This window comes from Rhinolophus sinicus, linkage group LG10 (genome assembly GCF_036562045.2).
Source record: "Rhinolophus sinicus isolate RSC01 linkage group LG10, ASM3656204v1, whole genome shotgun sequence".
Lineage (NCBI taxonomy): Eukaryota > Metazoa > Chordata > Mammalia > Chiroptera > Rhinolophidae > Rhinolophus > Rhinolophus sinicus.
The window spans coordinates 24465696-24484646 of NC_133759.1; the positions used below are offsets into that span (position 1 = coordinate 24465696).

The 18951-nt window shown below is 39.9% G+C and overlaps 1 protein-coding gene across 2 annotated transcripts in view; it reads right to left on the minus strand.

The window, feature by feature from the left end:
- Positions 1 to 8125: 8125 nt before the first annotated feature.
- UBE2E2 (ubiquitin conjugating enzyme E2 E2) overlaps positions 8126 to 18951 on the minus strand; it is a 292593-nt gene continuing 281767 nt past the window's right edge. For both annotated transcript variants that reach the window (XM_074312784.1, XM_074312785.1), the window contains exon 6: positions 8126 to 8969. In XM_074312784.1, coding sequence (XP_074168885.1) covers positions 8872 to 8969 — 98 coding nt within the window. In that variant the 3' untranslated portion in view covers positions 8126 to 8871. The remainder of the gene's footprint in view (positions 8970 to 18951) is intronic.

Below are 18951 nucleotides of genomic sequence, written 5' to 3' on the forward strand. Positions count from 1 at the left end.
TCTGTCGCCTGTGCCTGAGCTGCGGAACGTCGCTGGAGAAAACCATTGAAGCTGGTGGACTAGTTTCAGCCTCGTAGCTCATGAGTTCACACCTCCCCTTGGCCACACCACATTGGTCACGCTCCCCTTTCTTAGAGGAGCCTTTCATACTTTCTTCTCAAGCCTGCCACATTCCCTTCCTGCCTCCTGGAAGGTGACCCTGCTTCATTCTTTACTCAGACAACAGAAGCTGCCCGATGGTGCCTCCCTCGTCATTCCAGGACCAAACCCACCATCTTCCTGCATCTGTACCAGCCCCCAGGACCACCCTTCCTCTTGACTGGGAAAGTGCCCTTCCTACCACCGGTTTGTCCCCTGTGCGTGTCAGTCACCCGGGGAGCATGTTCAGTGCAGAGTATGATCCAGGAGGTCTGGGCCTGGCCCTGAGACCCTGCATTTCTCATCAGTGATGCCAATGCTTTGAGTAGCAAGACTAGATTCTCATCCTTCTCTTTTGCAGGTCATTTTCATCCTAAGTAGGCTCTAGTATCTTCCATTTATAAAACCCTTTTGATCAAACATCTCTCTCAAACTACCATCCCATTTTCTTTATCTCCTCTGAAACAATTCTTATTGAAAGAGTTTTCTACCTAGGCTGCCTACGCCCATTCCAACCTTTTCCTTCTTTATCTTTATTTTTCTTCTGATTTCAAAATAGACATTATTAAAAAATGTAAGCTTACCAAAATATATCACACAGAAACTAAGCTCTTATCCCCTCTTAGGCTTGCTTACGATCTCTTTTTTACCTTATTTTTTTTTTTTTTAATTTGGAAAAATATTTACATATAGAAAAGTACAGATGATAATATAACACCCTGTTTTGAATCACCCAAAACACTTTAACATTTGTCCTAGTCATTGGTTTTCTAGCTCTATGCAACAGGAAAAATAGAACAGTACAGGTAAAATTGAACACTTGTCTGTGTCCCCCTAATATTTTCCTGCCCCTCCCTCCAGGGAGTCTTCATCATGAGCTTCTTGTGTGTATTTCGTAGGCTCAGATCAGCTGCAAGTGTCACAAACCGCAACATAGCAACTGCTGAAAGAAGAGGAAAAACAGACTGCTCTCCACATGCCAGTTTGGGTAGCATGTCCAGCATGCTTTGGGGCTCGAGGGTACCAGGAATCTAGGCTCCCCTTATCTGGTAACAACTGTGTCTCCTAGGCCAAGGCAGCAGCTGCAGTTCCTGAATTTCAGCAGCAGGAAGGTGTAAGTCTGGAACAGCTTTCCCTGCAGAGCTTTTCCTCATGTGAGTTCTCCTTTGTCCACACTCCTGCTTATGGTCCGTCAATAATTCCAACTGTTCTGTCTTGCCATAATTCCTCAGAATATCTCCTCTACCAATTTTTAAATGTGTTAAAATGTCATCTCGGGACATTTGGGGCAGGACAGGAGGTAAGCCATGTGATGCATCCTCAGGCTTGGTGCCGGCCTTCTTTCTCTTCTCGTTTGCACTCGCTGGCCCTAAGGGAGCGTCTCCTCTCCTATAACCACATCCTTGTCCACGTTCTCATGATGCCCAGCTTCGTAGTTACAATCCTGGAGACTGAGCTTTCCTGAGTGGGAGTTCAGTATATCCAATGGCTAGACATTTCTGCTTGGATGTACCCAAGGCACGTCAATCTCAACATGTTTAAAACTGAACTTTTTCTGTCTTGTGTCTCCATCATCTCTTGGGCGTTGCCCTGGTTGACATGGTCACAGCTGGCGACATTCCAGACCATGGGAAGTGTAAAGGGGGAGTGGAGGGAAGCAGCTTCCTTTTACAGGATGAGGTCCAGAGTTTGCTCCCATCACTGTGTTCACTTCCTTTGACTAGAATTTAGTTCCACGGCTATGCCTCGCTGTAAAGAATGGTATTAGTTATTAGTGTAACAAAGCACTTCAAAACTTAGTGACATATCAATGCCATTTATTATTGCTCACATCCATGAGGATCAGGTGGACAGCTTATCTGGTCTTGGTTGGGTTGATGCCGCATCTGCCGTCAGCTGTGCGTAGGGCCGGTGACTGCTGATCTTGACTGGGCTATCTCAGGGATACTGGGTGTGGGGTTTCTTTTAGGGTTGTCTCAGCTCTTCTCCACACGGTCTCTCATCTTCTAGCAGGCTAGCCTGGGGTTTCCTCTCAAGGCCTGGAAGGGTTCCAAAAGAGCCGGGAAGTGCATGAGGCCTCTGGAAGCCCAGGCTTGAAACTGGCACGAGATCACTTCCACCGCAGTCTACTGGCCAAAGCGAGTCATGAGGCCAGCCCCGATTCAAGGGGTGGGGCAAAAGACTCTACCTTCTCATGGAAGAGGCTGCAAAGGATGTGGATATTGGAAGGATTGAGAATTGGGGCTATTTTTTGTAATCAACCTACCACAGGGAGACTGAGGAATTTAGTTTCTACCTAAGTGGCCCTGTGTCCAGAGAAAACTCCAATAGTTCTATTTATAGAAGGAAGGGAGAAGGGATATTAGGGATAATTTATAGACTGCCTCAGAAGGAATTATAGTTCCCTATTCATCTTCCCTAAATGGAGGTAACACTCTCAATCACTTACTCTAAGTAATAATACCATTCTGACAAAATTTCTATTCTTAACTAGTGCACATTTTTGATTTCCCTGGACTCCGCAGACTCGGCAACTTACTTGTTGACCTCTTAACCCATAAAACAAATCAAGTTAAATAGCTTACAAACATTTTGGGAGTTTAATACGTATAAGCTTTATTTTACAATGCCCAGGAAAGTAGCTTTATCAAGTAAACCTATTACATATACTCATTTTATATACATTTTTACATTAAAAACAATTTTCATATAAACCTATTTTTTCTCTCCTATTCAACTATTTTAAAAATCCAAAACAATAACTAAACATTACCGTTCCTCCAAAATCCAACAGCCCAAATCTGGACTGACAAAGACATCCGGAAATTTTATTACGCATCACTAAGAACACATGAGAATTTGGGGATTCTTTAATATGGACAGATGTTTTACATTTAAATAAAAACACACAGTCATGCTTGAATTTAAAATAATTTCCTTATTATTGCTTAAAGTGAATGAGGTCTCTTGGGGATTAATAATAGCTTCTGGAGTTTCTCATCAGAGGTTTTGAATAAGTGTCCATAAACTGTTTAAAGTCATAGTATTTGGGAGCTGTCTGGTGGTGGACACCAAGTCAGCTGTTGGTCTAAATGATGGAGACTGAAACTGTCCAGGTTCAAGGTGGTGGCCATCTTTATTTATCAGTAGTTTCAAGTCGGAGACGGAACAGACAATGAGAATGTTATCACGTTGCTCCCAGGCAGCCTCAGCAGAGGCAGGCTGTACCGGCGAGCGCGACCTCGCCGCCCCTTTGCATGGCTCTTACACTGTCCATTAAGTAGAAGAATCCTGCTTGCTGTGTCTCAAGGAGCTCCGTGGCACCAACTGTAAAGCATCTATCACTTTCCTTTTGTGTAGCTTGACAGAATTTCTCAGGTCTAAATTTCCTATAAACCAGGATGTGGTTCCTCTTGAACTCTGACCTCCCAAGTACTTTTTTAAAAGAAGGATGAGAGGGCCTTTGTGTGGGAGGAGGGGATGACACGAGCGGGCCTTAAGGGTTACACACCAGCCCCACAGATGCCAAGGTTAGTGGGGAAGGCTTTTCTGTAACCTCAACACTGAAAACCCCGTCACTGGGAGTTCCTGAGTAGTTGGGGTCGGCCCGCATTTTCACTGTGTGGCTACATACCAGGTAAGAGACATAGGTGATTACATTATCTCCTCCAGTTTTCTGGGTGGGTCCCAGACAGAAGAGATTTTTCAAATTCAGAAATTTCTTTCAAAAAATCCTCTCAAAAAGCCTAAGATGCTTAAGACTGCTCATTCATAGAAAGGCATACATACCTCAAGTCATGCTTGAAGATGTAAAGGAAGGATGCCGTTGGTTTAAATCGCTCAGATGCCTTCAGCACCAAGGAATGGGTGAAGACGGATGGATGTGAAAGCCATAGAAAGTGGTGGCAAGTCTTCAAACTGTAGATAGCACATCTCTTCTAAAACGGTAACTGTGTATCAAGTGAAACACTGTTCAAGTAAAACATTTCTAAGGGCCAAACTGTTCTGTGTAATGCCTGAGACCTTACACTGAAATGCAGTCGTAGCACAAAAGCTCGCATGACCTACACAGTCTTGGTCTGTCCCAGACAAAGAGTGTTCCTGGGAGACGGGACTTTGTTTTAACACAAGGAAAGACTTGGCCACACTGGAATGTCAGTCATGCTCACCCACTTTACCAGTGCTCACGGTGGAATGTGCGAGTGAAAGATGCCTGGTGGAGAAGGAATGTTCCAGGCTCAAGGCACCAGTCAGGGCCCAGGGGGAGCAAGAATGTGAGGACACACATGGCTACTGCAGGAGGTCCTCAGCCACGCTGCCCTGAGCCCCTGGAAGGTGGCAACTGCAAGAGATTCCAGATGTGATACAGCTTCAAGTGCTGTGGTTCAGAATACAACTGGGCCCATTCCAAACTTCTTCTGAGGACAATTATAGGACTAGTTTAGGATACAGGGTGTGCCCATATCAGAGAGTCCCACCCACATATCAGAGAGTCCCTTACAGAAGTGATGTTTTGACAGGTCATAAAGCCACCTTGAAATAAAATACATGGTAGGTCAGGATCCTCTGGTAGGGTTTGTTGTTTTTGGTACAATTTCAACTGTTCTCAGTGTTAATGAACATACCTCTTTTTAAAGCACAAATTATTATAGAGACATTTAAAAATTGCCATGCCCGATAATAACGAATGGCCCTTTTTATTGCAGCACTGAGATGCAGAGAAGTTGGGGGGTCTTCTAAGTGACATGTTTTCCCATGGGTGCAAATGGTAATGCGGCAGATTAAAAGTGTTGGTTGGTCTCCCATCTAATGCCAGTTCCACATTTTCTTCCACATTTTTTCCATTTATTGAAGATGGCAAAATGCCCACCACCTAGAAGTTGTATAGCACCTTGACTTGAAGACTGAATCATGCCAATCTATTTTTACACTGTGATCTCATCGTTAGAAGAAAGGTGTGGTGTATGTGGTTTTGTAGATGATAGCAAAGGCTCTGGTGTCGTATACTTGGGTGGGAACCTTACTTTGGCACCTTGTTAGCTGTGCATGACCGGGGGCTGCTGTCTCAGTCCCTTCAGGCTGCTACAATAGAGCACCACAGACTGAGTGGCCTATAAACTGTGAGGAATTTATTTCTCACAGTTCTGGAAGCTGCAAGTCCAAGATTAGGGCACCAGCATGGTTGTGTTCTGGTGAAGACCCTCTGCCTGGCCGCAGAATGATGACCTCTCATTGTGTCCTTATATGACAGAAGGGGGTTAGGGAGCTCTTTGGAATCTCTTTTATAAGAGCGTCCCAAAGACCCCATTGCCTAATACCATCACTTTAGGGATTAGGATTTCAACATACAAATTTTTGGGGGGATACAAATGTTCACATTATGGCAGCAACCTATACCCTAAAGGGCTAGGCTAAGGTTTTATTAGGTAACTTACAGCCTGGTATACAGTACATCTTGAATAAATATTTCCTTTCTTCCTAATTCCCAAACCATTAATCCAGGATGCACTTCTAGGTTTACTCTCTGATACTGGAATAAGAAAAGATCGATTAATTCTGCCTTTGCTATCTTCAATGAATTCCTGTAGAAAAACAGATGAAGAATGTTCTATTTCTTTGCTGTTTTATGACAAATCAAGGCCACTTTCTGAATTATTTAAGATCAATAAATATCATTTCAAACTACTTTCGCAATGACCAGTGGTCCTATCTTAGTCAAGGATCTGCCAACATTTTATTTAACAAAGCTACAAAATACTGTAATTAGCAATAATTGGTTCAAAAAGTTAAACAATATTAGGGTACAAAATCGTCCCTGAATTTCAGAAATGTTATTCCTATAATTATTAGCAAAACTATTATATTTAGCTTTCTGAGTGCTGAACTCTCCCAAGCCTTATTTCACAAACATTTTTGAAAACTTACTGGAATTGTATTGTCTGCTGTGATTATAGATTTCAAACAAAATTACCATGTTATCTGGAATTTAGACTGAACAGGCTAAATTAAGAGTTTGTTGGTCTCCTTGAAGTTTCTCTAGTTTCTATGTTTTGAGGGGAGGTTTGTTTGTCATAAGTGTTCAGAGTTCATAAACATGGGGAGAAAAAATTTATAGACTCTCCCTATCAAATTGGCATAAAACCTAAAAATAGATCACAAGAATGCAAACAGATTTGTGACAGAATTTCCTACTAGACTGTTAGAATCTCTGGCTCCTAAATAATACACATTTTAAAATGATCTTAAGTACAACCAGATATGAGATGTAGATGTAATATATCATTTTCAATGTGTATCCAATGGAGTTGACATTTTAAAAGAAGAAAGGCAAACTGAGTTTAAACATTGTGTAGAAAAGTCAGTATTAATATCATGAGTCTGGTTTAATCAGTAAAAAGCAAAAAAAAAAATAAAAAAAAAATAAAACAGTTTAGTAAAACTATATTAAAATGGTTCATTGCTTTTGGGATTGAATTATTAAATCTAAGGTACTAGAGTAAGTATAGAAACCTTTGTGGTGAGACAGTCTATAAGCAACAAAACAGTCTAGGTAATTTTCTAAAAATTAGTCTTGTACTATATTAATTAAATTTATTTTATTTCAAAGAAAAGACATGTTAAACACATACTTACCTGATTCTTTTTCCTCCCGTCTATAGCGGTCTACATCAGGGACTGGCAAACTACAACTTACAGGCCAAATCTGGCTATTGACTGTTTTAGTAAATAAAATATTACTGAAACACAGCTATGCATTTTACTGAAACACAATTCAGGTATATTGTTTGTGGTTCCCTTTGTTACAACTACAGAGTTCAATAAGGTGTTCTGGTATGCTGAAAAATGTTTTCAAATAAAATCAGTAGTAATATTGTTATTAAAAGGATAAAAAAAACTATCCCTAGGTACTCTGCTTAAAAGTAACATTTTCAATATGAAAACATATTTTCTTTAGGATTTCTTCTTTGAAAAAAAACTTTTATTTATTTTAAGTGTGTTTTTCCAGGACCCATCAGCTCAAGTCAAGTAGTTGTTTCAATCTAGTTGTGGAGGGTGCATCTCACAGTGGCCCATGTGGGGATTGAACCCGCAACCTTGTTGTTAAGAGCACCGTGCTATAACCAACTGAGTTAACCAGCCGCCCCTAGGATTTCTTTTTAATTATTAAAAAACAACAAAACTGTGTTATTTTGAATTAGGCATTTAAAATGTTTCCGGTACAGATACTAAAATTTGAATCAGAACTATTTAGAGGTGACTGACTGAATTTGTAAATCTTACTATGTAGCAGTTACAGATGCTCTTAACGTGAGACCGACCTGCATGGTGGGCCTGTTGCTGTCATTAGTGGAAGCAGGAGTTTCCAACATGCCTTATAACACAAAGAACCCTGAATACCAATCAGCACGTCCGTGTGTCTTTCCAACTGCACCACACACAAGGTTCCTCTGCCTCCCATAGCTGCATACCTAGAACAGCCTGAAGTCAAAGCCGGACATACATACCCTGGTCACTCAATGTGCTGACCATGACTGATACAGTTGAGTTTACTCTTTCACTAAAATTGTGGAGAAAAAAACAAAACCAAAACTCAATCACTGTAACATTTTTAGGAGAAAAAAGAGGAGAGACATAAGTTCAAAAGGGATCGAACACAATGATCGGCTCAGACTTCACTTTCACTGGGCGGCTATTTTTGGAGGCACATGTTTTAATGGTTGCGTAAGGAAGGTTGTAACAGAAAGGATATCTATGAGAAAGTCATACATATCCAGCCAATATGTAAAATTATAGTGCTCCGAAATAACCGTAAAATCATCAGGCTATTTATTGACAGCTGGAGAAATTCCACATGCTAAGCGACTCAATTACAAAGAAATATTAGAGGTCTGAGATGAAAAATATACTTGAATCTGTAATTGAATTAGACAAGCCGTGCTGCTATGCTGGTCACCAGGATACAAAGCAAACGCCAGGTTACCAGAAGTGCATTTATCAGCCACAGTGATTTATTGAGTGCTTTAATAATACAAGTGTACATCAACTGATCCACAGTCAAAAGTGGCAGGTCCCTAAGAAATTTACAAGCACTTTAAGTAAATCAAAATACTTATTATTTTGTTCAATCCAACAGTCTTCTGTGTGGGGGACAGAAGGCTAGTGATAAACAGAGTCTCAGTAATGCACAGTGATTCTGATTGAAGCTTTTGTACAAAAACTTGTTCCCAGTAGCATGCACCCACCAATAAAGACTTTAGTACAAAAAATTAACCCTAAGAACTACATTTAAGTAGAAACGAGATATAATTCTGAATTCGTGTTTTCCCGAAGACCACATAAAAGAAAAAAAAAATCAAAACAAACAAAAAACAAAACCACACAGTAATACAAAGCTTTGTAAGAAAGCTCTTACTATTACAGATCCAACATTGTTTGCACTGAAAAAAAAGTTCCCAGTTTTTTTTGAGCTGGGGAAAAAAAACACCCAATCTTTCAAGTTAACAGAAATTAAAAAGGGAATAAAACGGGTGGGAGAGAAGGGAAAGCAAATGAAAAGGAGGAAGAGAAAAGAGGGAGAACGGAGTGGGGGAAGGATGACATACCATCACAAACTGTTCAAAATTTAATAAAAATAAGAACATAAGAACTGAGGTCCGGAGGGGTGGGCAGGGCTATTGATGCACTTGGTGAATGTGCTTGCACAGGTCCGGCGGGGGCGGCAGGCACGGGCCCCTATGTGGCATACCGCTTGGTCCACTGTCTGGCCATTCGATCGTGCTCCGCTCTGTTGGTCATGTACTGTGTGGCAATGCTGCCCACCAAAGGGTCAGCTGGAAAGGAAGCAGAGTCCAGGGTCAGTAAATACCAGCACCTCTTCCACTTTCAAAGTCAGGGAATAGAAGGAGTGTCTGGAAGGCTGGCCATGGCGGGCTGTGGGTGAGACGCAGAGGTGTGTGTGTGTGGGGAGGGGGGTAGTAGGAGTGAGTGGGGAGGAGGTGAGAAGCTGCTGCTCAACCTGGAACACTGTCACTTTAACAATGACCTGCAATGACCTGCCACTGACAGACCCCACTTCACACCAGCTGCTGAAGAATCATCTACCTGTGCTTTTACTGATACCTCTTCTTATATATCTGGACAAGCCTTATTTTCTCTTTGTCTCCACCACACACTTCTCACCCTCCTCCCCTTGATTTCAAATAGATATTTTACTGAGAAAATGCAGGGGCTGTGGGAGGGGACCTGCAGGGTCCTTGATGAGGTCTCTTGGGAGGAGGTTCCAATCCCCTGGCCAGCCAGCTCCTCTCCCTGGGCGTATCTCCAAGGCGGTGGCCGCACTCACATCCCTGGCTGTCTGCACTGAGGAAGCCTCAGCTGAACAGTCAAGCTGCAGCCATCAGTGAGACCCAATGACACATGGGGAGATGGTGGACTTCTTCCTCCAAATTCGGGGCTATCAAAATCCAGGCAGCTCTTTATTACAAAAATACTGACACATGTTAATAGCTACCACTCAGTGATTTACCACGTCCTAAAACTTTACAATATTAACTGAAAACTCTGAGGGAGCTGACATAGGAGGACACTGAAGCATAAGGAGGGTAAGTCACTGGCCCAAGGTTGAGCAAGGGGTGGGGCAGGGCTCTGAAATGGAGTCCACACTCTGAACTACAGGCCTTTTGGGAGATTGTTCTCTACCCAGACAGGATCAACACTGGATGGGGAAAAAAAAAAAAAAAAAAATCAAAACAACTGGAAAAAAAAAAAGGTTTCTGGAGACCCCAGAATCCACCCCTACCCCTCCTTTCTCTAATTTCACTCTTTGCCTGATTTTTAAGTTCCTGTATTTTTGGTGTTGAGAACTTGGGTATATCAGAGCAAATGGATAAGAAGGAACTGAAGGGGAAAAGGCGTAAAGTAGCACAAGTTATTAATAATATTAAATGTGAAAATCAAGGTAAAGAGTATGTAAGTGTAAATGTGACTGTAGTCTAATACTACCTGTAACTTGGGAAGACTCTGAGACTCTAACCTGGTAAGATATTCATAGTCATACCTGCTCAATATTAAAGGCACAATAGAAACACCACCTTTTAATGATCTACTGAGGCCGATGTTAACCAAGTCTTTGAAAGCTTTCCCAATAAGACCTTAAGTTTTAACAAACCAGCTGCTTGGATGTGTGCTAAGCTTGTTATCATTCTAGGGAGAGGGCAGTCTCTTACATCTACTTATACCACAAACAATTAACAGATTACCCAGGATATGGGTTTGTTTAGAACTTTTGCCTCAGCTTCCTCTTTATGATTCTTTCCCTTTCCTGGCTCAAACGCTGAGACCGAAACTATCACTTAAACCAGTCCAGCCAGAGTTCAAAAAGATTTAAACCAGCAATACTAAATGCAGACACAAAATACCTGGGAATTGGCCAAGATATGTTTTAAAAATGTGGTCCTTCAGTTCAGACTAAGTAATGACCTTAGAGTCTAAAAAGGGCCAAAGAAAGGTCTGAGTCACAGTTCTCTACCGTTGAACAAACTCATCTTGTTCCAATTTCTGCCAGGCTAGAATGCAAAGCCTTAGGGTGAAATCTGGGCATCCTCAATAGCTTACGTCTACATCATTCAAGACAGGTGTTTAATTAAACAGACTCCATATTAGTGAAACATACTAAAGGTCCATCTGTACTCCTAATGTACTGACTGAGATGAAGGACACGCTTAATGTCAGAAGAATGACCTCTGATGTTAATGTTCTACCTCAAACTGTATCCTCACACAGTGTGAGCATACTGGGACCAGGTCTGTCGTTTCGGCTCACAGGCAGAGGGAGACAGATGAAGGATAGGGAACCGGAAGCTGTGGGGTGGGGAAAGGGGTTACATCAAGTGTTAATACTATTTCAGTGGGGGCAGAAGGGGGAGAAAAAACTCAAAAACAAAGTAGAGGGAGTACTGATAAAATTAATGCATTCTGCAAAGATATTTTGTGTTTAAGTAAACTGTACATTTCTTTCAGTTCCTTTTACCTTTTCAAGTTTGATTTTAAAGAGAAATATTTTCCCATCTGTAAAATTATACATGCTAACTATAAAAACAATAATTAATAATCATCTTAAAAACTACCTCAGACAATACACGAGACAGAAGGCTGTAAGTGAAGACCATCTGTAAATTCACTGAGAGAAGCGCTGTTAACATTTTGACTTACAACTTCCTAGACTTTTCTAAATATACAATTTGAAAAACAATTAATTTAGTCTGCTTTTGTAATCTTTAAAAAAATTACTATATAATGAATAACTTTTTATAGTGATAATTACATACCTACTTCATCATTTTTAATACTCATCTGAATTAATAATCAATTTCCTGTTTAGAGGCATTTGAATTCTTTCCAATATTTTTGTTTTAATAAACAGTGCTGTGAAGAACATTATTGTGCAAGAATCTTTGAAAATTTATGCAACCCTTAAATCTGTTTAGAGTATAAATGAAGGAATAAAAGCATAACATGAAGGCATTTTAAAATCATGTTATTAATTAAATCATTCTTAACGCTAAAATGTTTTAGAAGACTGCAAGTAGCTGGATCAAAACTGCAATACACGCACAGCAAAGATCAAAACTACCCAATATCCGTGTAGGCAATGACTATCACAGTGAATTTAATGGAGTAAGACACTCTTTTTGTAGTGTGTTTATAATTATGAGTCTAAGTAAGGTGGAATCTTGTTACAGGGTGTCATATTTCATAGCTGTAGATGTTATATGAAATGACAGTCTCTAAATATAAATCGGCTGACCATATTTCTTTAATAATTTCTTTCTAAAAAAACTTCCCATCATTTTGGGTTTCTGGGTTGTTACTACTTTCCCAAGTCTTTATCAATCTTTGAGATTATCATCTATCAATTTCCCTTCTCTTTACTAAAGAAAAACCACAACGTTCATTAGTGGAAATGGATATTTAATCTTCTACGATTTCTGCCTTTGTTTAGCAATTATTGGAATTTTTGAAAAGAGGAGCATATCTGTACTCTGCTCCTCTTACAGCACAGGGTTAGAAGACTACAAGCATTTAATTCTCCCAAATGATAGCGAGGCACGTATTAGAGGTTCCCTGAGGCAGAGGTACAGGGTTTCCAGAGTGGTCAATGGAAAATCATGGGGGTGAGTTGAGCATACAATGCCCTCCATTAACTAGACTTCTAAACCGCATTACATCATTTTTAAATAAGACTCATGCTGTCATTTTTGTTGACATAATACTACCTGACATACTAGCCTGGGTGAAAGTGTAAGACTGAAAGATCACTGATGATGGGCACCACAACAGCTTCCCTCATCTCCACTTCCGTCTCACCTCAGCCTCCCTACACAGTTCCAGGCACAAAGCGGTGCTGTGCAGTAAATGCTTGGGGACTGAACAACAATCAGGATTATTTGGAAGTGAGTGAAAGGTGATCTCGTACTGAGGACTCTGTACCCTCTCCCATTTTTGTTTTTGGAGATTTCCAGAAGAGAAAGGGTCAGAAAACTCCTGCATCCCTGTGTCAAGCCTCATGTCTCCAATGGCTGGGTTTACACTGGGTACCCTGGAAGCCAAAAGGGTTTATAGCCGCGCAGGAAAGGAGGAGACAGGGAGTAAGACTAAGGGGGATGGGATGTGTCTGAATGGTAACAGGGAAGGTGAGAAAAGCCTGCCGCACTGCTGAGCTGCTGAGTGATTCTGTCTGCAAGGCCAGAGAACATCCTATCTTGATTGGTAGGTGGTATGCGAGAAATTACATGGAAAAACATTTTATGATTCCCTTTTCTTAAGAAAACATGTATATTCTTAAAGAAACAAACAAAAATAGTGCAGTATAAGAGAAAGGGGCATGGACTTTGGATCCAAACTGCCTGGATTTACATCTATGTTCTACCAATAACTGAGTCACATGGGCAAGTGAACGTCTCCATGTCTCAGTTTCCTCAACAGCAAAATGGAGACAAGAACCATAGGTTGTTATAAGAATTGAGTAAACTTTTGTGAAGCAAATACAAAATGTCTATTATTTTCTAAATGAAGACAGGCAAGTAAGTATTCATATACACCTTTTAAGAATATAAATCTGATTGTCTTCTTGACATTCTCTTCAGAAAAAATCTAAATGACTTGCAGCGTCTTCAGTACGCTCCATCCTTGCACGGCTCTGCACCTGCTTTTGCTGCTTCCCGCTCATTTCTTCCATCCCAGGACCCATTCCATCTCGAGGTCACTAACCACTGTTAACGGTTTGATGCTCGTCTCTCTATATTTTGTTCTTTATTTATATTTAAATAAAATGTGCTGCAACTTGCATTTTCCTCTGTAATAATGTACTGTAGTTGTGTTTCTAAGACAGTACAAACAGATCTAGCTCATTATTTTAAATAATCACAGGGCATTTCTTTGTATAGTTATTTAGCATTCACTTTTACGTTCCCCTACGGATGCACATTTAGGTTAGATTTGATTTTTTGGCAATTAGAGCTAGTATTACAGTCTTGTATAAATCCTTGAACATGTGTTTGAGTACTTCTGGAGGGCAGATTCCTCTAAGTGTCAGTGCTGGATCAGTGAGTACACATTTTAAATTTTTGGTCAATACTGCAAAACTGCCCTTCAGTAAAAGAATGTATAATTTACTGTTTCAGGACATTCTCACCAACACTACATTACCAATCTTAAATTTTTTTTTTGTCAAGCTAACAGACAAACCACTGTCATTGTAACCACATTTAACTTGATGCCTACTGAGGTTTAGCATTTTCTCATTTTTGTTTGCCATTTATATTTCTTCTTCTGCAATTTGTTTGTTCATGTCATTTGTCCATTTTTTCTTACTAATATGAAGCAGCACTTTATATATTATAAATATTAAACACGCACTGAAGTTCAGCTTTGGCCTCAGTATTCAGCCAAAACCCGCTTTAGTCTTTGGACGATAGAATTGACCGATTCCTCCTTGAAGTCATTTCCAGCTTTTCTCAACTTGTGGCGATCAAAGATCGTATCGGGTCCCATCATATATAATAAGCATAACACCATCACTTGGATTTACTGCTAATATCTGAATACTGGTTTTAAAAATATTGGTAAGCACTATGAATGTAATTAAGACTGAAAATCTCTTTTGGCCAAAGACAAATAATATGACATACAAGGGAAAGATTTTGAACTGCCTTCACGGGTATTCACACAAATGTTCAAAGAGCAATGGAAGAGCAGCTATCCCAGGTAGAACAAGGCTGTGGACCCAAACAGATCTTACTACTGTCCACGGCAGATACTGATTCCAACAGAAAAAGCACATGGTAACAACCAGCGTCTGCTGGCTGAGAAAGCAGCACATCCAGCGACTGTGAAGCAGCAAATTAACATACAAATATTAGAAATAAAAATGTGAGGGCCAAGATCTGCTGGAAGCTGTGCACAGTTTCTGCTGGGGTGGGGGCGCTACAGTGACAGTGCACCATGACCACCAGGGGCCCAAGGGTCAGTCTTTACCTTTCTTGTTACCACTAGAGAAAAAGGAAAGCTTATTGATCTGACAGCAAAATCTCCATTAAGACGAACCACACTGGCATAGGTAGCCAAAAAAACTCCTGCTTTTCACCAGGTGGAAACATTACTTAAGTACTGCAATGGGCAGAGGCGCCTTCTAACAGCTGGCAACACGGAGAAATTATCCTGCTAGATCATAATATCAAACTTGAAAAACAACTATGTTTTTAATAAGATTATAATATTACGATTATAATATTACTTAAATTCTTAAAAATAAAATTTCATATTTATTCTTGTATCTCAAGATGGGAACATTGAGCCTTGCCTTAGGCTGTTCACTGATTCTAAAACTGGCTCTTCAGTATTCAGCCAAAATAAATGCAGTGCCCCTTCGATGACAAAACTACTTATCTATTATGTGTGGAGGAAATATTTTCTCCCAGCGTATCATTTATCCTATAACCTAGTTTATGATGTCTCCTGCCAAACATAAGTTTAAAGATTTGAAGTAGTTAAATAAGTTGATCTTCCCTTAACATTTTCTGGTTTGATATATCATGCTTATTTACAAAGGCCCTCTCCATTCTCTCCAGTATTTTAGAAATATTCTATGTTTACTAACAGTAACTTTTACGTGCAATGCTAACTTTATCACACACAAGCTTCCTATACATATCGGGACCTCATTTTTGCACTTGATATTCTTTCAATAGGTTAATCTGTCTTTTGCATTATTTGTTCCTCCTATTTTTCTCACTAGAGTTTTATAGTATGTTTTGATTATCTGGTAAGGTAAGTTCTCATCCTTCCCCATTTCTTTCATTCACTAAAATTTTATTTGGAGAACCCTAATCCTGGTAAGGTTAACACTTGGAGCAATTAACGCTATTTCATCCCAGAGGTATAGGAATGTCATGTCTCTTTGAAGAATGTTATCAAGATTTAGAAAATCTGAATTCCTCTAGGTCTACTAATTAAAAATCAAGTGAGTAGGTCAAAGCTAAGGTTTTGTATTTTGGAATGTGGGGAAACCAGACTGATAATTATAGGCCTGACTGAAACCAGAAAGACTGTTAAGTATCCTGAAAAGACACACACACACACACACACACACACACACACAGTATGTGGCTTATAGTAATTTAGGGAGAAAAAAATGATCATGTCCGTGATTTAAACCCAATGGTAGACTTTCTGAAACTAGATTTAAATTTGAGAGTGCTAAATGGAACTGCATACAAGCCTAGCAACGGATGCTGTTACTCCAGAATTAATAACGAACTGGCAATGCTAAAAGAGGTACTGAGTATTAAGTACTCTAAATTCTAAAAAGGCATTAATATCTTCCTCAAGACTTATTGAGAGAAGATAAGCTGGCTCTGACAGCACCAGAAAGCTACCATAAAGTGTGGAAAAGGAGAGAAAGGTTTGTGGGAACACTGAGCTGCTACCACCTTGGGAGTGTGGTGTGTGTGGTAGTGGAGCTTTCCTGCCTTCCCTCCTCCCACCCCCACAAAAACAGGGAGAAGACAACTTTTTCTTCTCACAGCTATGACAGGAGGGTACCGAGAGACTCGCTGGTAAGGACTGAGGGTGCCTGCAAGGAGATTCGAGTGTCTTCCCTGACTGGAGATTTAAACCGGACACGAGCTGCTTAGGCAGCTGACCTGCTTTGCCCCTTGACTATCTGAGTAGAGAAGGGAGCACCACAGAAGCCGTCTATCCTGCTGTCTCCTCAGTGTCCTGTCAAGAAGGCAGCTTCCCAGGGAAAGGGACCCCAGTAGCTAACAGGCTCTTAGGAGAATGCTGTGTGAGAAGGGCTGGAGCCAGCTTGCCAGCGAATTTTTTAAATTTTAGGAATTTAAACACAGTCATTATTAAAATTTAAGTATAGAAAGTTACAACTAAATAATTTATAAACAAAGTTAATAAATACTTAAAACTCATACTTTCTTAATTATTTTACCGCTATTAATCCACATAGGTTTTTTTTTTTTAAATGTCTATTCTGTTCGTATATAGAGAAAAACAGCGTGCTACTGTGCCTCTTGTCCCAATTACGCATTCAGTAAGGTCATGTATTAGCCTGAAATCGGTAAATGCTACAAATTAGGACTTGATTTATTGTTTTGTCGCCTGCAGTTAAGTGATGGAGAAAATGCTAATAATGCAGATTAAACTTAAAAGTGTGTTATTAGGCCTAGAGTCCTTACATTCTGAATAGCATAAAAACTGTAGGATATATTCTTCCAGTATTTCAAACTATTATCTGATTCAGCAGAGTTGCTCATGATAGCGACTAACAAGTTCTAACATCCGTCTTTGTTTCACTTTTGCCTTAGTTCTGAACTTAAATGAAAATATCATCCGACATTCATGTTAAAAGCTACACTCATTTGAGAGTTGCAACCATAAAATGGATATACATAAACTTTTGGCAAAAAAATCACTGAAAGTCTTCTGGGAGAATTAATTGGCTATAAGGAATTTGCATTATCGAGTACTGAATATTTTATTATCTGTAAACCATACTACACATCAGTAAAATCTGTAATAACTTATGTTTACGTGCATATATAGATACCACGACCTAACTCCTGCCCGCAGCCAATTGTTAAACATTTACTAGTATACCACCGTGGAAGGGGTTAGTCAAGGTTAAGCCAGGGCTGGATCTTCCATATCAGAGTATTGGGAAGTGAGCTCTCCAATTTACACAATGCGAAGCTGCATTTTGACACCTGTCACCCAGAAGGCATGGATGGAAGATGCTGCTTACTAAAGAAGTGGGGAGGATGGCAACTATGAGAAATTAGGCAAAGGGACACTGTTCTCATCTGTTACCTAGCCCCAACTACCTAGAAGTTAGGCCTTGAAAGGAGGTATCTGAGAACCAGACCATGCTCTGTGATGGAGTGGAAGGAGGAAATTAGATTTAAATCAGGTATAAGATGGGAGTTTAAAAATGGACCATATTGATCTTCTAATAGCTGCAAGTGACCTGAATGCTAGGAGATCTGCTAAATATTCTTAAGGGATAGAAAAGAAAGATTCAATAAAACATGGCCTAAGGCAGTGACTGGAGAAAATTAAAACCATTTGGTATTAATGCCTCCTGAGTTGAGACTGCTCAATAAACAGTAAAAATACACTGACTATAACCTGAAGTATACTGTTGATAAAATATTTTTAAAAACTTAAAAACTCATCCTATCAGCCTACATAGCGCTGCTATGTACATTAAATCAATGTGTGCTTTGAAATACAAAGTGTTCTGGTAGAATAGACTCAGCTAAAGAAAAGCACAGATGGTGCATTCCTACTGAGAAGCTATTGGATTGCAATTCCAGGCTTAGTTAGCAATAATTCCTAATGAACTCTCAGAAAATATCCTTCCAGTAGAGGACTTGTTTAAGACACCAGATATTCACACGTGACTTTCCTTCAAATACCACTGCAAAAAGCTGTGGTTGCAGCAAGCAGGAAAGAGTCAAAGATGTCAAGATATTGAAGTTAATTTTTTTAAAAAGCAGCTTTGAGATATAATTCACATACTGTACAACTGACCCATTTAGTATGTGTACTTCAGCGGTTTTTAGTGCATTCACAGAGTTATGCAACCATCACCACAATCCATTTTGGAATATTTTCATCATCCCCAAAAGAAACCTGTACCCATTAGCAATCACTCCCCCCACCCCCAAATCCTCCAGCATTAGGTATCCAGTAATTTACTAGCTGTCTTCTATATTTGCCTATTGTGGACATTTCATGTAAATAGAATCATACAACATGTGCTCTTTTGTGATTGGCGTAATGTTAAGGTGCAGCCATTCTGTAGCAGGCCTCAGTACACTTCACTCCTTTTTATTGCCGAGTAATAGTCTAATGTGAGATCACACCACATTATATCAATCCATTCATTAGGAGTTGGACATGGGGGTTGTTTCCTCTTTTTTGGCTATTACAAATAATGCTACTGTGAACATTTGTGCACAGGTTTTGCATGGACAGGTTTTCATTTCTCTTGGGTACACTAGTATACCTAAAAGTGGAATTGTCGCGTGGTAACTATGCTTAACCATTAAAGGAACTGCCAAAGTGCCGTCCAAAGAGGCTGCACCATCTTATATCCCGGCTAGCAATGTATGAGGGTTCCAATTCCCCACATCTTCACCAACACGTGTCATTATCTAAGGATGCTAGAGTTTAAAGAGAAAATAGTTCATGCCCATTGGCCTATGTCGACCAAGTTTTCTTTTTTCTTTTTTTTAAAAAA